This window comes from Carassius gibelio, chromosome B12 (genome assembly GCF_023724105.1).
Source record: "Carassius gibelio isolate Cgi1373 ecotype wild population from Czech Republic chromosome B12, carGib1.2-hapl.c, whole genome shotgun sequence".
In the NCBI taxonomy this organism is placed as follows: Eukaryota; Metazoa; Chordata; class Actinopteri; order Cypriniformes; family Cyprinidae; genus Carassius; species Carassius gibelio.
In genome coordinates, this window is record NC_068407.1 from 385,876 (window position 1) to 403,375 (window position 17,500).

Below are 17,500 nucleotides of genomic sequence, written 5' to 3' on the forward strand. Positions count from 1 at the left end.
CAGATCTGATGCTGTGTTTCGTTCCTCCTGTGTCTGCAGACCGGTCAGCTGTACACATGGGCAGCGGTCAGTCAGCCTCCTCCGTCTCTGGAGGGACACCTGAAGAACCTGTGGCCCCAGAACAGACCCGGAGCCCAGGACCGGCCCCAGCCCAAACACACAGAGGACGGTATGAACACAGAGTTAATTATTCAGTGTCCTCTTCATCTTCTCCTCTGTTAACAGCTTGTTGTAAAGGTGTGACACAGTTTGAGTGATTTCTGCAGCACACCACTAAATAAACGCAAACTATTATATATATATATATATGTTTTGTTTTTTTGTTTTTTTACAAAAAGTGCATTTCTGTCTGCATTCATCAAACTCAAGCATTCAACAAGTTATTGTTAGAAATATAACTTTTTTTCATTTTTTTTTTATGCAATGCAATTGTTTGTTTTTTTATAGACAAAATCTCATATATAACCCCCCAAATCAATGAAATTGCTGGTATAATATTGAGTCTTGACTCTTAAGATGTGTTTGTTTCAGGACTTCAGGTCTCTGTTCGTTCCGAAAGCTCATCCTGCTCTCTGTTAGTTCTCAGATTTATGTGTTATAGAGACGATCTTGGGTTCATATGTTCAGTTTCTCTTTAGCATTCAGCTGATGTTAATCAAGCTCCATCTTTCACATTCGCTGCATCTTCAGAAACAGGATTACTGCATTTGTAGAGTCTGGAAAGTCACTGGGATCTGAATTTCTAAATGAGATTATTTTTTTTTTTTGCAGCGGTCGAGGAGCAGGAGGGTGAGTATCTCGATCACACACCTGTCTTCAGGGGCTTCACCTCATTTCACCTGCGTCACTGGCTGAGCTTCACTACAGAAACATTAAAGCCCTTTATTCCCTCCATCAATCAGCACTGATCACATTCTCATAATTACATCAGGTTTTTCAGCCCATCGTCCTCGATGATTGTTCTGAAGCTTCGTTCATATTCCCAGACTAGTATTTCCTGTAGATTTTACAGTGTGTGTGTGTGTGTGTGTGTATGTGTGTGTGTGTGTTTCAGAGCATCAGGCCGTCGTTTCAGACCTTAAAAAACATCAGGAAGAAGAAATCCAGCAAATTGAGGTGAGTCTCATTCATCTCTCTAAGACCCTTTGGGGTTTTTTTTTAAAATACATCCTCATCACATCTGTATTGTGATATTTTAAACCTGTCTGAGAAACATGGTAATACCACGGTGCTTTATAATATTTAAGTGCTTCTGATTAATCTGAATGAAGTATTGTGGTCTTCAGTGTTTCTCTCAGCGCTGATGGATGGATGCGTTTCATGATTCATTCATTACTCGATGGGTTCGTCTGAGTATCCATATTGACTCACGCAGGTTACTGGGCTGGTTGTGTTTGTTTCGATGCCTTGCTGCTGGACTAATGTTTAATGGTTAGTTTGATTTCAGAAACAGGAAGTAAACATCTGTGCTTCAGGAGAAGTGTGCTGTAGTGTGCACTAGCAGCAGAGGGCAGCATCACTGCACACTTCAGTCCATCAGACCTTTACTACAAGAGCATAGGAAGCTAGTGGACCTTCTGTTCCAATAATACTTCAACAGTGTATTATATTATATTCAGTATATTATATATTATATGCATAATATAGTATCATTATGTAAATGCAGTATTTATATTTTTTAAAGTGTGTGTATATATGCGTGTGTGTGAGTGTGTGTATATACGTGTGTGAGTATGTATATGTTTGTGTATGTAAACACACACTCAAGTGTATCTTAAAAAATCTGAATATCGTGAATGTTTTTTTGTAACATTTCAAAAAGTTAAACTTTCATATATTGTAGATTCATTACATGTATCTATTTTTTTGTTGTTTTAATTTTGATGATTACAGCTTACAGCACATGAAAGTCAAAAATCCAGTATCTCCATACAGTATAAGTTGAAAGGTATGTCTTGTTTTGTGAAACCACAATAATGGGAAATACTGCTGACTTGGCAATGGTCTAAAAGACGATCATTGACACCCTCCAAAAGAGGGTAAGTCTCAGGTCATTACTGAAAGAACGGCTGTTCATAGAGTGCTGTATCAAAGCATATTACATGCAAAGTTGACTGGAAGAAAGTGGGTAGGTAAAGGTGCACAAGCAGCAGGGATGACCGCAAGCTTGAGAATACGGTCACACAAAGCCGATTCAAACACTTGGGAGAGCTTCACAGAAGCTGGAGTGCCTCAAGAGTCACATGCTCAGACGTCTTCAGGAAAAGGGCTACCAAAAAGTAGATCCGACAATTCAGACGAGCCGAAGGCCGCTATTAAAGAAACCTGTGCTTCAGTAGTGCCTTATCAGAGCCACAGGCTGACCGCTTATAATTATATAAAATATAATTTAATTTTATAATTGTATTAATATAAATGTTACATTTATATTTTTTCAAAAAAAAACTCTATATACAGTTAACAATGACTAAATATGAATAATTGTATAAATTAACATTTACATTATACAATATTATATATATTAATATTTATGAATAATGATTATAAATAATTAATCATATAAATGTATTTACATTATATATATAATATTAAATCTATTAAATTACATAATATTATATGATTGACGGTGCTTTGATTTTTTTAAATGAACCTTTATAAAATATAATAAAAATTATTATAACATTATTAATGATAATTGTATGCATATAATTATTGATTAATAATTGCCTTAATAGGTTTATATAAATAAGTGATGTTTAAATATTCCTGATTACTATAATATATTAAGCATTTTATACACAATTAGCAATTGACTATTCACAATTAAGTAACAATTAATTGTATATATAAATATTAAAACCTTTATTCTTTAATGCTTATGAATAACTATTTATTTTATATAATAATGTCAATATTTTACTTTTATATGCAATAAAATTACACATTTTATATTTATGAAAACTGCATTAATATATTTGTATAAGCATTCCTGCTAAATTAGCCTAGCATCGTCCATACTGATTGAAAACTTCTGTCAGAGCCACTAAGAAACGAGCAGGGTGATGCTCTCTCTCCATGCATTCTCTCACAGTGTTTCTCATTAAACATTCATGTATGATGCTCTCTATTAGGTCCTGTGGGGTGTCTCTCCTGGAGTCTGTTGAATTCAGAGGACTGTAGGCATCTATTGTTGTGTTTTGAGTCTGAAAGCAGCTGCTCCTCATCAGTTATGTCCATGCTTCAGCATTGTTTCTTCCTACAGGAAACACGTTTAACCGCATGACACGAACGCGAGTGACTTCGCGGAATCCAGTGGATGAAAAAACTCAGATTTATGTCTCTTACTGTCTGCGGCATTCGTCTGCTTTTCATCACGCCTGTCTCTGTCTCTGCAGGAGGAGTCGGTGATAAAGACTGTGCATCTGAAGCAGGAGCACGTCTGCGTGATCGAGCAGCTGGAGCAGACGATCGAAGACCTGCGCTGTAAGATCGCGGAGCTGGAGAAACAGCAGCCTCTGCTGGAGCGGGAGGTGCAGACACAAGACCAGGAGTGTGGAGGAGAGGAGCGTCTCCTCCCAGACGTCTGCCATGTGGACCTGCAGACAGAAATCACTGCGCTGCTGCCCCTGGAGGCCAAGTCAGTGCAGACGTCTCCTATGGACGAGAGCTTTAGGTTTAAACTGCCTCCTGTGGAGGCGCAGGCACCGGGGAGGAGTGACTCCTCACTGCCATCAGGAACTGAGAATGCTTCTCAAGTGTTTGTGTGCATGTGCCAGCATCTGCCAGGCATTTCAGTGCCTCCACCACCACCACCACCTCCTCCTCTATCCGGGATGTGTTCACCTCCTACTCCACCTCCGCTTCCAGGAATGAGCACTCTTTCAGCACCACCTACTCTTCCAGGCAGTTCATTTCCTCCTCCTTTACCAGGAATGGATGCGCCTCCTCCTGCGCCTCCTTTACCAGGAATGGATGCGCCTCCTCCTGCGCCTCCTTTACCAGGAATGGGTGCGCCTCCTCCTCCACCTCCTTTACCAGGAATGGGTGCGCCTCCTCCTCCACCTCCTTTACCAGGAATGGATGCGCCTCCTCCTCCACCTCCTTTACCAGGAATTGTTGCGCCTCCACCTCCACCTCCTTTACCAGGAATGGATGCGCCTCCTCCTCCACCTCCTTTACCAGGAATGGGTGCGCCTCCTCCTCCACCTCCTTTACCAGGAATGGATGCGCCTCCTCCTCCACCTCCTTTACCAGGAATGGATGCGCCTCCTCCTCCACCTCCTTTACCAGGAATGGATGCGCCTCCTCCTCCACCTCCTTTACCAGGAATGGATGCGCCTCCTCCTCCACCTCCTTTACCAGGAATGGGTGCGCCTCCTCCTCCACCTCCTTTACCAGGAATGGATGCGCCTCCTCCTCCACCTCCTTTACCAGGAATGGATGCGCCTCCTCTTCCACCTCCTTTACCAGGAATTCCGCTTCCTCTCTCAACTGCAGGATCAGCACCTCCTCCTCCGGGTCCTCCACCCTTGGCTCCTGGTCCTCCTCTGGCCTTCGGTCTGGGTTCTCTGCCTCCTCCGCTCCCGCTGGGTCTGTACACATTAGGAGCACTGCAGGAGAAACCGCCTCACAAAAGCTTGGTGGAGCCGCCGAGACCCATGAAACCGCTGTACTGGACCCGGATACAGCTGCACACCAAAAAGTACCATTATTCTACATCATTTATTCAGTTTGTTCTGCTGCTGTTGTGATTCGTTCCACTCTTACTAATTACCAGAATACCAAAGTTAATAAGGCAATAATCATCATCGCTCACTAGAGCTCATAGTTAGTGATCTGAGTGATCAGATGCACCAGTTTCAGCTGCTGAACCGTAAACAGATGAAAACCTGAGTCACATCTACAGACCACAACACATTTTACATTCTAGACAGAAAGAAAATACCTAGAGCACCCTAGCAACCAAATGCAGTGACCTAGCAACACCACCCACTATAGCATGACTTAAACGGTCAATATTAATTACTGTAAATTGATTTCAGCATTTTTTTTATTAAAATGTTTTTTATTTATAACAAATAATAATAAATTAATGAATGCTTAATAAATTAACAATAATTTAATTTTATTTATTTTTATTTAATTCAGCAATGAGTTTAATGAATATAATTTTGTTAATGAGAGAGTTAGATATTTTTGTTCAGTTTTTTTTTGATTGTTTCTTTGTTTTTTTTGTTTCCTCTCTTTCTTTCTCATGTAAAAAGATTGCCATGTTTTTTTTTTCTCTCTCTGAGGAGTTGTTCATAAAGCAGGTGTTTTTCTGCTCTAAAGTCTGTATTTCCCTCCAGGGAATCTCATGCTCTCGTGTGGGAGAAGATCGAAGAGCCACCCGTGGATTTTGAGGAGTTTGTTGAACTCTTCTCCAAAACTGCAGTGAAAGAGAAGAAGAAGCCCCTTTCGGACACGATCAGCCGGTCAAAGACCAAGCAGGTGAGCAGAGATGTGCGCTGTTATGTCTGTGGCTCGGGATGAGTTTACGAGCGTGTGAATGCATCGAGACGTTTCCATGACTGAGTCCTGACGTTTGTGTACAAACCGAGGCTCCTCTCAGAGTAAATGGCCAAGCGCTTGGCACCGCCGTGCACCAGATTCCAGCTCCGAATGGAAATATGAGCGTAAAGAGCAGAACCGAGGCGCATAAATATGGCAAAGTGCTCCAAACGCTCGTGGGTTTATCAGATCTGTGTCAGACGTCTGTATGTGGGAGGTTCCTCAACTGTAGGAGCTCAGTGCCACTGGATGGATTCCTGTTGAGCAGATCAATATAAACAGATTTCAGCTTTTCTTTTTTTATTTGTCACCTATTTATTTCTATAGCACTTTATGCAATACAGAATTTTTTTTTTTTGGAAAAGGTATATGCAACTTGTAAGTGTTTGTAGTGTAATATGAGTTGTGTAGTTGATCAGATACTCTTACTGTTCGGGGGAATTTTAACATGTTTTAATCTTCTTCATATGAGACCCCCCCCCCCCCCATGAGTCTGAAGTCACATGACGCTCAGACCGCGAGTGAACAGACCTGAGGTTAACCACACTAATGCTCGTTCCGCTCCCTATTTGCATATTTACGACTCCTCCATTTACATAACACAGGGATTTTTCCTAAGCGGCTGAGCAGATGTGGCCATGGTGCGAGTTGTGGTGCATTCTGGGACGGATCGTGTTCTGAGGTGTTTGGCGTCTCGTCTGAAGGCTGATGGAGACATGTTTTATGCGTCTGAGGCCGTGTCTCATGTATTTAAGACATCTGGGCTCTTCTGATCTGATGTTTGAAATGGTAATCCTGCAGACCTGCTCTGGTCATGTCTGAGGCGTCTGGAGGTGATTTGTCTCACTGAAGGGAACAGAACATCATCATCATCATCAGCGGCTGCTTCTGTTTAGCCCTCGTCACACATTCAGCTCCGCTTTGATCTGGAAGAGATGCTGAAAACATTCGACTCAATGCATAGTTTTTAACAAGGTCATCAACAGCAGAAAACAAGCACCGAGCGTCTTTTACAGCTGGTTTGTTTGGTCTAATTAAAACAAAGATTTCTCCTGCAGCTTCCTGTTTCAGATCAGCTGGATCCAGATCTGTATTGTGCTCTGGTTCCTCTGAGACGCTGTGTCTGATGTGTTTGTGGGTTTCCATCACCTCGCAGCTCATTGTCCTCACGGTGGATAAAGATCAGCTGAATGAATTGGCTTTTGTTCTTCTGGCCAGAAACACTTTCCTTTTCAAATCAAGACGTAACGAGCAAATAGTTGTAATTACGCACACAGATGCTGTAATGATCTGATGACGGACTCGCACTCGTCTGACACGAACTAATGCTCATATTACAATCATATGAGTATCATGACATCACGTGATCTGAAAGCAATTCATCTTTTAATCATGAAGCCTCCAGGGTTTGAGGACGGTGACTTTAATTAACCTGATTTATATTTGTTTTGCAGAAAAGCAGTAAGAGACTTGAGGTCAGGTTGTATTTTATATGTATCCATTATATATCTATATCTGTGTGTGTGTGTGTGTGTGTGTCGTAGGTGGTGAAGCTGCTGAACACCAAGCGTTCTCAGGCCGTGGGGATCCTGATGTCCAGTTTACATCTCGACATGAAGGACATTCAGCACGGTCTGTATTCTGTTCCTGTTGTTGGAGTTATATTCCCTGGGAAATACTGGATTAATATGCTTTAACTCGACTGGAATTATATACAACTGGAATTTTTTTCAATGTACTGGTCATAGATGTTGTCAGTTTTAAGTAATTTATCATGATGTGGTGATTCGAGGTACACTGAGATCCACTCAAATGTTCCGGAGATCACAGACTCTATATAAAGGGATGTCAGAGATGAGGATAGAAATCATCCGGCGTTATGTTGAGCGTATTATCTCACGAGTCAGCGGTCGGAGTGACATAAGAGTGACAAACAAGTCAAATGGTATTTCTGTGTAGATGTTTGTGAAAAAGGCTAATTAAGAGGTTAATGAGGCACTTTTGTAGGTCTGCTAGACGCGGTGTATCTGCTCTGTAGCGTGAGTTAGATGTTGGTCATCACGGTGTCTGCGGTCAGCGGCGGGTGGAGCTGGATGTGTGCAGCTGGGGGTTTTGTTCTGGCGAGCTGCTTCCTGTTTTCTTTCCACACTGGCGTTTGGTTCTGGTGTTGAATGCAGGGCGTCCGGGCATTGACGTGTTCTTCTGTGTTCTTCTGTGTTCTTCTGTGTTCTGTGGGCGGCAGCGAGGGTTTCCTGATGCTCTGATACACTGCAGGTCAGATCCATCACTTATCAGATGAACAAACTCACACATTCACATCACATGCTTTTACTGATCTCTTCTGTCAGTGATGCTTTGAGGAATCATTCCTGCTGCACGCCACACACTTACAATATTTAAAACCACCTGTAAATCTGGCCTCATGTCATTAAAACTCTTTTATTGTAAGATTTTAGGACTTTTATAAACTTTTAAAAACCTATTGACTTATTTTTATGTTTTATTCTATTTTTATTTATTAATTTAATTTTTTTATTAATTAATCGGATTCACAGAAGATTCAGACGAATGTCTGTAATTTAAGAGATTTTCACAAATAATGTTTTTTAATAATGTTATCATGTTTTAGTTGTTTTAGTTGTATTTTTTTTTTGTTATTTATAACCTTATCAAAGTAACTGAGATTAATTTGAATGCACAATAAAACATGTTTTTTGAAAATTGTTAAAAACTGAGTTATCTGTTTTTTCAAATGAACTCTTCAGTTGTGAAATGATATGTCAGTGTGAACTTGTAATGATATTGAGGGTAATATGAGAGTTTTGTAGGGATGGGACAAGCTGGTGTCTCTCGTCTCACAAATATTTGTGGAGTGCCAGCTTATTTGATTCTGCCAGCAAGACTTCATTTCTATCTAATCGGTGTGTTTATGCGTTTGCATGCTCTCGTGTGTGTGTGTGTGTGTGTGTGTGTGTGTGTGAGAGAGAGAGAGAGGAGTTCAGGCCTCGACTGTCGTATGATGTCATGATGCTCAAATCAAACGCAGACGTGTGATGTCATCACTTCCTAACACACACTCAGAGCTGTTAAAATCACACAGACGTATGCGTCGTGTTTAAGAGCTGTGTTTGAAGGCTGTCATGCTTTTTCTCTTTTTTCTTCTCAGTTTGAAATTTTCAGTTACATTTTTTTCTCGACCTCTTGTCATAGACATTTTTCACCATTCATCAAGTCCTCATTAATAAAATAAAGTTTTGCCCCACATTTTACTTTTTTTGATGCATTTAAAAACAAACAAGGAAATATAAAAAAATTAAATAAAGAAACTTTTTTTTAATTATAATTTTTTATTTTATTTGAGAGGGCATGCTGAAATGGTCAACCCTGTTGCCATTTGTAAAATGTTTAAAGCTTTACATTTTCTGAAGACTCAGCCCTGTTACTTTTTGTTTTTGCATATATTTATTAATTTGTCTTTATTATGAATATTTATGAATATTAAATATATATTATAATCAATTATTTTAATCATTGAAATCTAAAGGGACTAATAAGTATGATAAATATTTAACTTCACCTTTTCAAATGTAAAAGGAATGTGTTTCATGGAGTAATGCAGTTGTTTGATGTTCTGAAAGGAGAGATTGATGTGATATGGGCAAATGTGCTGCTTTAGTGATATTTGTGTGTTCATTTTTGGATATGATGCTGATTCAGCTGCTGATTTCTGTCTAATGTGCGTCTCTATTGGTGTGTGTGTGTGTGTGTGTGTGTGTGTGTGCAGCGATCCTGAATCTGGATAACACTGTGGTTGATCTGGAGACGTTACAGGCGCTCTACGAGAACGTAAGCAGATCCTTCTCTCTGTTCTTCTGCTGCTTTGCTTTTTGAAGATTCTTGCTTTCTTTCCAAGATTCTCTCTTGCTCATATTTAGAACAAATCTCTTAAAAACTAAACTTGCTCGTTACATTTTTAGGGCCTCAGGCGTGAACGAATCCTCAGATCATGCCAAACATGTAATGCACAAACCTTCAAATATACTGAGGAAAATAAAAGCAATCCAGAGTCATGTAGTCCATATGGCCCATCACAGTCTGATTTTAGTTTAGAAACTTTGCAGAGTTTCTGCCCCAAATAAGGTCCAGTTTTTACACAGTTTTGTGGTATGTTATAGTAACCTCTCAGTAACAATCAAGAACATTTAGATTTTCCTTTAATACCAGAAAACACACAGCTGTATTGATCAGGTCAGAACTGTCGTCTAATCACAGTCTAAGAGAGAGAAAAGATGGAAATCTTCCCATGCACACTCCTGAAATATATTCATGTCGAAAAAACCAGTTCAGGAAGCACATCACTGCAGGAATGTGTGTGTGTGTGTGTGTGTGTGTGTGTGTATAAAATAGCCCTGTTTGAGCAGAACGTTCGGTCATGTGCTTTGATTAAAGCAGCAGAAAACATCTTTTGTTTGAGGATGCGAGATGCTTTTGCATAAAAATCATTTTTTGAAGCATCATGTGCCAAATCGTTAGAGGACTTTGAACCGTCCTAAAATTTGTTTCAGATTCATTCTTCTGAGATCTGAGAGTCTGTTAGTCGGCGGAGGCAGAAACATTAAGATGTTTTCGTCTGGCTCACGCCGTAATTATGGAATCCAGACCTGTTCAAATAACAAACAAAGAAAAACATACAGTCAGACTGCAGTAATGCACCTAATGATGGCTCTAATGTGTTTTTCTCTGCTTTTATGAGTGAGTTTCCAGTCTGGCCCGTGTGCAGATGTCAGTCCTGCCGCTCGTGTCGTATCTGTATATTGTCTTTTCATATCTGCCTTTGAGTTTGTGTTTGAAGGCCGAGCGCTGAAAGCTGCTTCATATTAACTATATTTACACTTAAGAAGGCAGTAAATGGGATGCAGAGCGTCTAATCACCGCGTTTGAAGTGCTGTGTGTGTATATGTGCTGTGATGGATCTCCTGATGACGCTTAATGGAGCCCCAGACTTTTCCAGAGTTTATATTCACGCCTGAGCCGTACACACACTCTCCTGAATGTGAACGTGTTTGTCTTAGCCTCATTTCTCTCTGCGTCTGAGAGCGAGAGAGATGTTTTCTGTCTTTGATCACCTTCCTGATGTCCTCAGCTGTGCGTCTCGCTGCGTTTGATCTCGGCGGCTGTGTTTATGAAGGTATTTGTTCTGAAACTCAGTCTCTGTTCGTCCAGGTCTGATTCTCTCACACACCTAGAGACGGGAAAACTATTCAAAGATGATGTGCTGTTCATTGTTGATGTGAAACGTTATTGTTATGATCAATGAGAAAAGCATTGACTACAAAAAGTGGCTTTAGAAAGAAATATTTCAATTCAACACTGCGTAAAGAAATATAGTAGGCCTCATTATTTTTTGGATATTGACTGATTCATTCACAACAGTTAATAGATATTAACATTACTTCACATAATTATCTTTTGATGAGGTGCTGTTGTTGCAGTAGTGAATGTCTTTCTGTCCTCCATCCATCTGTCCATCCGTCCTTCTGTTCATCCGTCTGTCTCTCCATCCGTCCATCTGTCCATCTGTCCTTCCGTCTGTCTCTCCGTCCATCCGTCTGTCTCTCCATCCGTCCATCTGTCTGTCTCTCCATCCGTCCATCTGTCCTTCCGTCTGTGTCTCCGTCCATCTGTCTGTCTCTCCATCCGTCCATCTGTCCATCCGTCTGTCTCTCCATCCATCCATCTGTCTGTCTCTCCATCCGTCCATCTGTCCATCCGTCTGTCTCTCCATCCGTCCATCTGTCCATCCGTCTGTCTCTCCATCCGTCCATCTGTCCATCTGTCCATCTGTCTGTCTCTCCATCTGTCCATCCTTCCTTCTGTTCATCCGTCTGTCTCTCCATCCGTCCATCCGTCTGTCTCTCCATCCGTCCATCTGTCCATCCGTCTGTCTCTCCATCCGTCCATCTGTCCATCCGTCTGTCTCTCCATCCGTCCATCTGTCCATCTTTCTGTCTCTCCATCCGTTCATCTGTCTGTCTCTCCATCCGTCCATCTGTCCATCTTTCTGTCTCTCCATCCGTCCATCTGTCTGTCTCTCCATCCGTCCATCTGTCCTTCCGTCTGTGTCTCCGTCCATCTGTCTGTCTCTCCATCCGTCCATCTGTCCATCTTTCTGTCTCTCCATCCGTTCATCTGTCTGTCTCTCCATCCGTCCATCTGTGTCCATCTGTCTCTCTCCATCCGTCCATCTGTCTGTCTCTCCATCCGTCCATCTGTCCATCCGTCTGTCTCTCCGTCCATCTGTCCATCTGTCTGTCTCTCCATCCGTCCATCTGTCCTTCCGTCTGCCTCTCCGTCCATCTGTCCATCCGTCTGTCTCTCCGTCCATCTGTCCATCTGTCTCTCTCCATCCATCTGTTTGTCCATATCTCTGTCTCTCCATCCGTCCATCTGTCCTTCTGTCTGTCTCTCCATCTGTCCATCCGTCTGTCTCTCCATCCGTCTGTTTGTTGGTAACGTCTGGTTGTTTGTTGTACTTTCAAAACACCACATTTTCCATAATTTGCGGCTCCAAACTCTGTTTCTTCTGTTCTTTAGCTCAGTGAAAAGGAAACTCATGAGACGCTTTGGCTTTTATTGGACTTTGGTTTCTCTAATGACTTTGATTACACTTTATTCTGCTTCCAAACAAACCCAAATAATAATGAGGCTGAGCTCAAAGAACGCCAGGGTGCGTATTTGTGTGAAAAACAGTAACTCTAGTCTCTAGACTGAAGGTCTGGAAGTCATGGCAGCTTTCATTGGCCGAGGCCGACATGTCAAAGACTACAGTGACTACAGTGACTGACAACAACATTTTGACCTTCAGAATGAATCTGATCTGTATTCTGACTTGTGTGGCACAGCCATCTTAAGCTCATTGTCCAGAAGCATCAGTGTTTTTGCGTTGTGAAGTTATAGTTTGATTGTGTTGAAATGCTTTGTGGTTTCAGAGAGCCCAGCATGACGAGCTGGAGAAAATCGAGAAACAGATCAAATCCTCAAAAGACAAAGGGGGAAGCAAAACTCTGGACAAACCTGAACAGTGAGGATCAGAACACACACTCTTACACAGAAACAGTCAGTTAATAACTTCCACCTGGTAGCTTTTATTAACCAGAGATATGCTTTTCAATCCTCACAGGTTTCTCCATCAGCTCTCCCAGATCCCTGATTTCTCCGGACGAGTCTTCTGTATTCTCTTTCAGTCGACCTTCACTGAATGCATTTCCTCTGTTCAGCGCAAACTCCAGATTTTGCAGAGAGTCTGCAAGGTATGATTGCATTCATAAGCATAGATCACAACATGCTCTGCAATTCTGAACCAAACTGATGAATCCAGTGCGAATCAAACACAGGAATCATCGAATCAGTCAGGCAACTTTCCTTGTTCACTGAATAGAGTCAGATGAGGGGTAACACACACACATAACACACACATGCAGTCCGGTTTCTGGTCTTCTCTCTCCAGACTCTTCAGAGCGGCTCTGGGGTGCAGCAGGTTCTCGGTTTAGTTTTGGCTTTTGGGAACTTCATGAACGGAGGGAATCGCACCAGAGGACAGGCGGATGGCTTCACGCTGGACATTCTGCCCAAACTCAAGGATGTCAAGAGCAGCGTAAGACACACACACACACACACACACACACAGAGTTTAGACACAAACACACTTCTTAACTGGTTGATTTAAAGGATTAGTTCACTTCCAGAATAACAATTTCCCAATATTTTACTTATGTCTTTCTTTCTTTAGTAGAAATGAAGGTTAAGTTTTTGAGGAAAACACTCCAGGATTTTGACCAATCGTTTGGCTAGAGGGAGACCCGTATTCCTCTGCTGGGATCGTGTAAAGCCCTTTGAAGCTGCATTGAAACCCGAAAAAAAAAAATCCTGGAATGTTATCCTCAAAAACTTTACCCTCATTTTTTCTGAAGAAAGAAAGACATGGACATCTTGGATGACATGAGGGATGATTAAATGATCAGGAAATGTTATTCTGGAAGTGAACGAATCCTTTAATCCGTGTGTTTTTCTGCTGTGGTTTTCAGGACAACAGTAAGAGTCTGATGTCGTATATTGTGTCTTACTACCTGAGACACTTTGACGAGGTGAGATTCATGTAAGATGCTCTCACTGAACAATATGCTCAAACATCTTCAGAAACCTTTCAGTGTGTGTGTGTGTGTGTGTGTGTGTGTGTCTGACTGTGTGTGTGTGTGTGTGTGTGTGTGTGTCTGACTGTGTGTGTGTGTGTCTGACTGACTGTCTGTGTGTGTGTGTGTGTGTGTGTGTCTGACTGTGTGTGTGTGTGTCTGTCTGACTTGTTAAGTTTAAGACATTATAAAATGTGTTAACGCACATTATACCTCTATGCTGAAAACTGTTTAGTATTTCACATGCCAGTTTATTGAAACTAAAAAGGGACTCTTATTATGAAGTTCCGGGCTGTGGGGTAGTTGTTGAACGTGCGTTGTGACGGAGTGGAGTAAAGAGGAATAAATGGAGAACATTGATTGATTCAAAAGTGTTTTATTTCGAGTAACATTGGTAGCAGAGGATGGTTAGCAACTACAGAGTACCCCCGACCTTTGATGAAGGAAAACCCTATGAAAGTTGGAAGAATGAAGTCGCGATTTGGACTAGAGTTACAGACCTCGAGAAAAAAAAGCAGGCGCTTGCTGTGGCTTTGGCGCTTTCGGGAAGAGCGAGAGAAACGGCGATGGAAATACCGGTAGACGATCTGAATAAGGACACTGGCATGGACACTTTACTTACGAAACTCGATGACTTGTTTCTTAAAGAAGAAAAGGACCAAGTTTACGAGGCTTACTCGAGCTTTGATCGGATTGTGAGAGATAGCAGTGTTTCCATGACAGACTATATAATTGATTTTGAACAGCGATACTCACGGATGCGTAAATATAAGATGGAGCTTCCCGATGCAGTATTGGCATTCAAACTGCTGGACACTGCGTGCTTGGAAGTGAAAGATCGACAGTTAGCGCTGACAGCATGTACAGATTTGGATTTTGCGTCAATGAAGTCAGCACTGAAGAGGATTTTCGGAGCAAAGCCTGCTTCTACAGTGGGAATTAATCAGGAAACAGCATATGTAACAGAACATAGACGACAAAGGAGCAAGCCATGGTCCCAAAATGTTCAGCAAAAGACACCACTGCCTGGCACTAACCCTCTGGACAGGTATGGACGCAGATCAAAATGTGCTGTTTGTCAAAGCACATTCCACTGGGCCAAAGACTGTCCACACCGAGGTGAGCAAGTCAAACTGACTGAAGATTGTAAAGCAGATGATATAGAGGAATGCAACATTACTCTGTATACAAAAGATTCGCCCACTGAAGCAGAAATATTCATGACTGAGTGTTTTGGCTCAGCAATAATAGACACTGCATGCACACGAACTGTGTGTGGACAGGAATGGATAAATAACTACATCACTGAACTAAGCCAAAATGAGATAAAAGACATGAGGAAGACAGAAACTCACAGTCACAGACCTTTTAAGTTTGGTGATGGAAAAGTGGTCTATTCCAACAGAAAATTGAAAATTCCTGCAAAGATTGGACAAACTAGGTGTCATATTGAAACTGAAGTTGTACCAGCGAGCATTCCATTACTCTTAAGCAAGGCATCCATGAAAAGAGCAGGGACAGTGCTAGATATGGAAAATGACAGTGCGGTAATGTTCAGTAAACCTGTAAAACTTGACTTTACAAGCTCTGGTCATTACTGTGTAAACATTATGGACAATGAAAAAAAAAACATTCAAAGTGATGACTGTGTCTTGGTTGCTGTTGAAGATGTCACTCTTGAGGAACAAAAGAATGCGGATGTACAAAGTCAGTGTGCTGAGGAAATTCTGACAATATCAGACAAAATGAGCTTAGCAGAAAAACACAAAATCCTAATGAAGCTTCACAGACAATTTGGTCATGCTTCTGCTGACAGATTGCAGAGACTTCTTACTAGCTCAGGAAATAAAGATGCAGAATGTAGTGTCATTCTGGAGAAAATTGTGAGTGAATGTGGAACGTGTCAAAGATACAGTAAGACCAAACCAAAGCCTGCTGTTGGTCTACCACTAGCTTCTCAGTACAATGAAACTGTTGCAGTAAATCTACATGAACTTGAACCAGGTGTGTGGTATCTCCACATTATTGATCAGTTCACAAGATTTAGTGCAGGCAGCATACTGACCACAAAGAAGTCATCTGAAATAGTGAAACACTTTGTCCATGTCTGGATAAGTGTCCATGGTCCACCTCAGAAACTGTTTAGTGACAATGGGGGAGAATTTAATAATGATGAGGTTAGAGACATGGCAGAAAACTTCAATATAGAAATAAAGACAACAGCAGCATACAGCCCGTGGAGCAATGGTCTTACAGAGCGACACAATCAAACACTTTCAGAGATCATAATGAAAGTGAAGTCAAGTAACGGCTGTGACTGGGACACTGCATTGGACTGGGCTCTTATGGCAAAGAATACCATGCAAAATGTTCATGGCTACAGTCCTCATCAACTGGTGTTTGGACAGAATCCCAACCTGCCCTCTGTGTTAACCGACAAGCCCCCAGCTTTAGAGGGCACAACGAAAAGTGAGTGGGTGGCAAAACACATCTCTGCTCTACATGCATCAAGAAAGGCGTTTACGGAAGCAGAATGCTCAGAAAGAATACGGAGAGCACTACGTAAACAATTGCGTCATACAGATGAAAAATATGAAATGGGTGACAAAGTGTACTACAAGAGAGTTGACTGTCAAGAGTGGAAAGGACCAGGAGTTGTCATTGGCCAGGATGGTGCAGTGGTGTTTGTTAGACATGGAGGAACCTGCATTAGAGTACATTATCTCAGACTAAAAAAAGTAAACGCAGACAGTGGAGATCAACATGTCATTAGGGATGATGCTGAAGTTAACACAAACAACATGCAAAGACAGGAGATAGCAGGAGCTGCTGTCAACAACGTGGAGGGAACAGAAACTGTAACTGAAATACAGCAGAGTTCAGTGCAAACTGAGGACACAGGGGTACCCACTATGGGACAGAATGTAGCAGCACAACACACAAGTGATGATGTAGTGACACAAAGTGATACAGAGCAGAGAACTGATGTCCATTTAAAAACAGGGCAAGTTCTAAAATACAGAGACAGAGATAGTGGGGCTTTGCACACAGCAAAAGTACTAGGGCGTGCAGGCAAAGCTACTGGCAAATACAAAAACTGGTACAACCTTCTGCTCATTGAACCAACTAATGTTGCAGGCAGTAAAGATTCAGTTGACGTATCATGTCTAGACTGTCTTCAAATGGAACCCGATGTTGCTGATGTTAGTGCCACAACTGTCAGTGAGGATGTACTGATAACAAAAGATCTATCCTTCGACCTAGCCAAACAAGAAGAGATGAGGAGTTGGAGAGACAACAGTGTGTTTGAGGAAGTTCAGGATGAGGGACAAAAGTGCATCTCTACCAGATGGGTGTGCACTCTTAAGGAAACACTAACTGGACTAGTACCTAAAGCACGATTGGTGGCAAGAGGTTTTGAGGAGTTAAATGTGTTAGAGTTACAAAAAGATTCTCCCACATGTGCTTCTGAGTCTCTTCGATTGCTGGTGGCAGTTATTTGTCAAAAACAGTGGACACTTCATTCCATGGATATAAAGTCTGCATTTCTGCAGGGGATAGAACTGTCACGTGACATCTACATCAGGCCTCCCCCTGAGGCTATATGTGAGGGAACATTGTGGAAGCTAAAAAAGTGTGTATATGGTCTGGCAGATGCTTCATTGTACTGGTACAATAGAGTAAAAGACATAGTGCTGAAAGCAGGAGGAAAAATGTCCAAGGTTGATCCAGCTGTTTTTTATTGGCTAGATCAGGACTGC

The 17,500-nt window shown here is 41.7% G+C and overlaps 1 protein-coding gene across 1 annotated transcript in view; it reads left to right on the top strand.

The window, feature by feature from the left end:
• Positions 1 to 30: 30 nt before the first annotated feature.
• Positions 31 to 17,500, top strand: part of LOC127969268 (formin-2-like) — a gene marked incomplete at its 5' end in the record, with an annotated part of 31,818 nt that continues 14,348 nt past the window's right edge. Inside the window, 11 exons of the mRNA XM_052571117.1 lie at positions 31 to 169; positions 772 to 789; positions 1,055 to 1,116; positions 3,396 to 4,702; positions 5,349 to 5,490; positions 7,095 to 7,182; positions 9,335 to 9,396; positions 12,540 to 12,631; positions 12,731 to 12,860; positions 13,058 to 13,204; positions 13,635 to 13,694. Of these exons, the coding sequence (XP_052427077.1) occupies positions 31 to 169; positions 772 to 789; positions 1,055 to 1,116; positions 3,396 to 4,702; positions 5,349 to 5,490; positions 7,095 to 7,182; positions 9,335 to 9,396; positions 12,540 to 12,631; positions 12,731 to 12,860; positions 13,058 to 13,204; positions 13,635 to 13,694 (2,247 nt within the window). The remainder of the gene's footprint in view (positions 170 to 771; positions 790 to 1,054; positions 1,117 to 3,395; positions 4,703 to 5,348; positions 5,491 to 7,094; positions 7,183 to 9,334; positions 9,397 to 12,539; positions 12,632 to 12,730; positions 12,861 to 13,057; positions 13,205 to 13,634; positions 13,695 to 17,500) is intronic.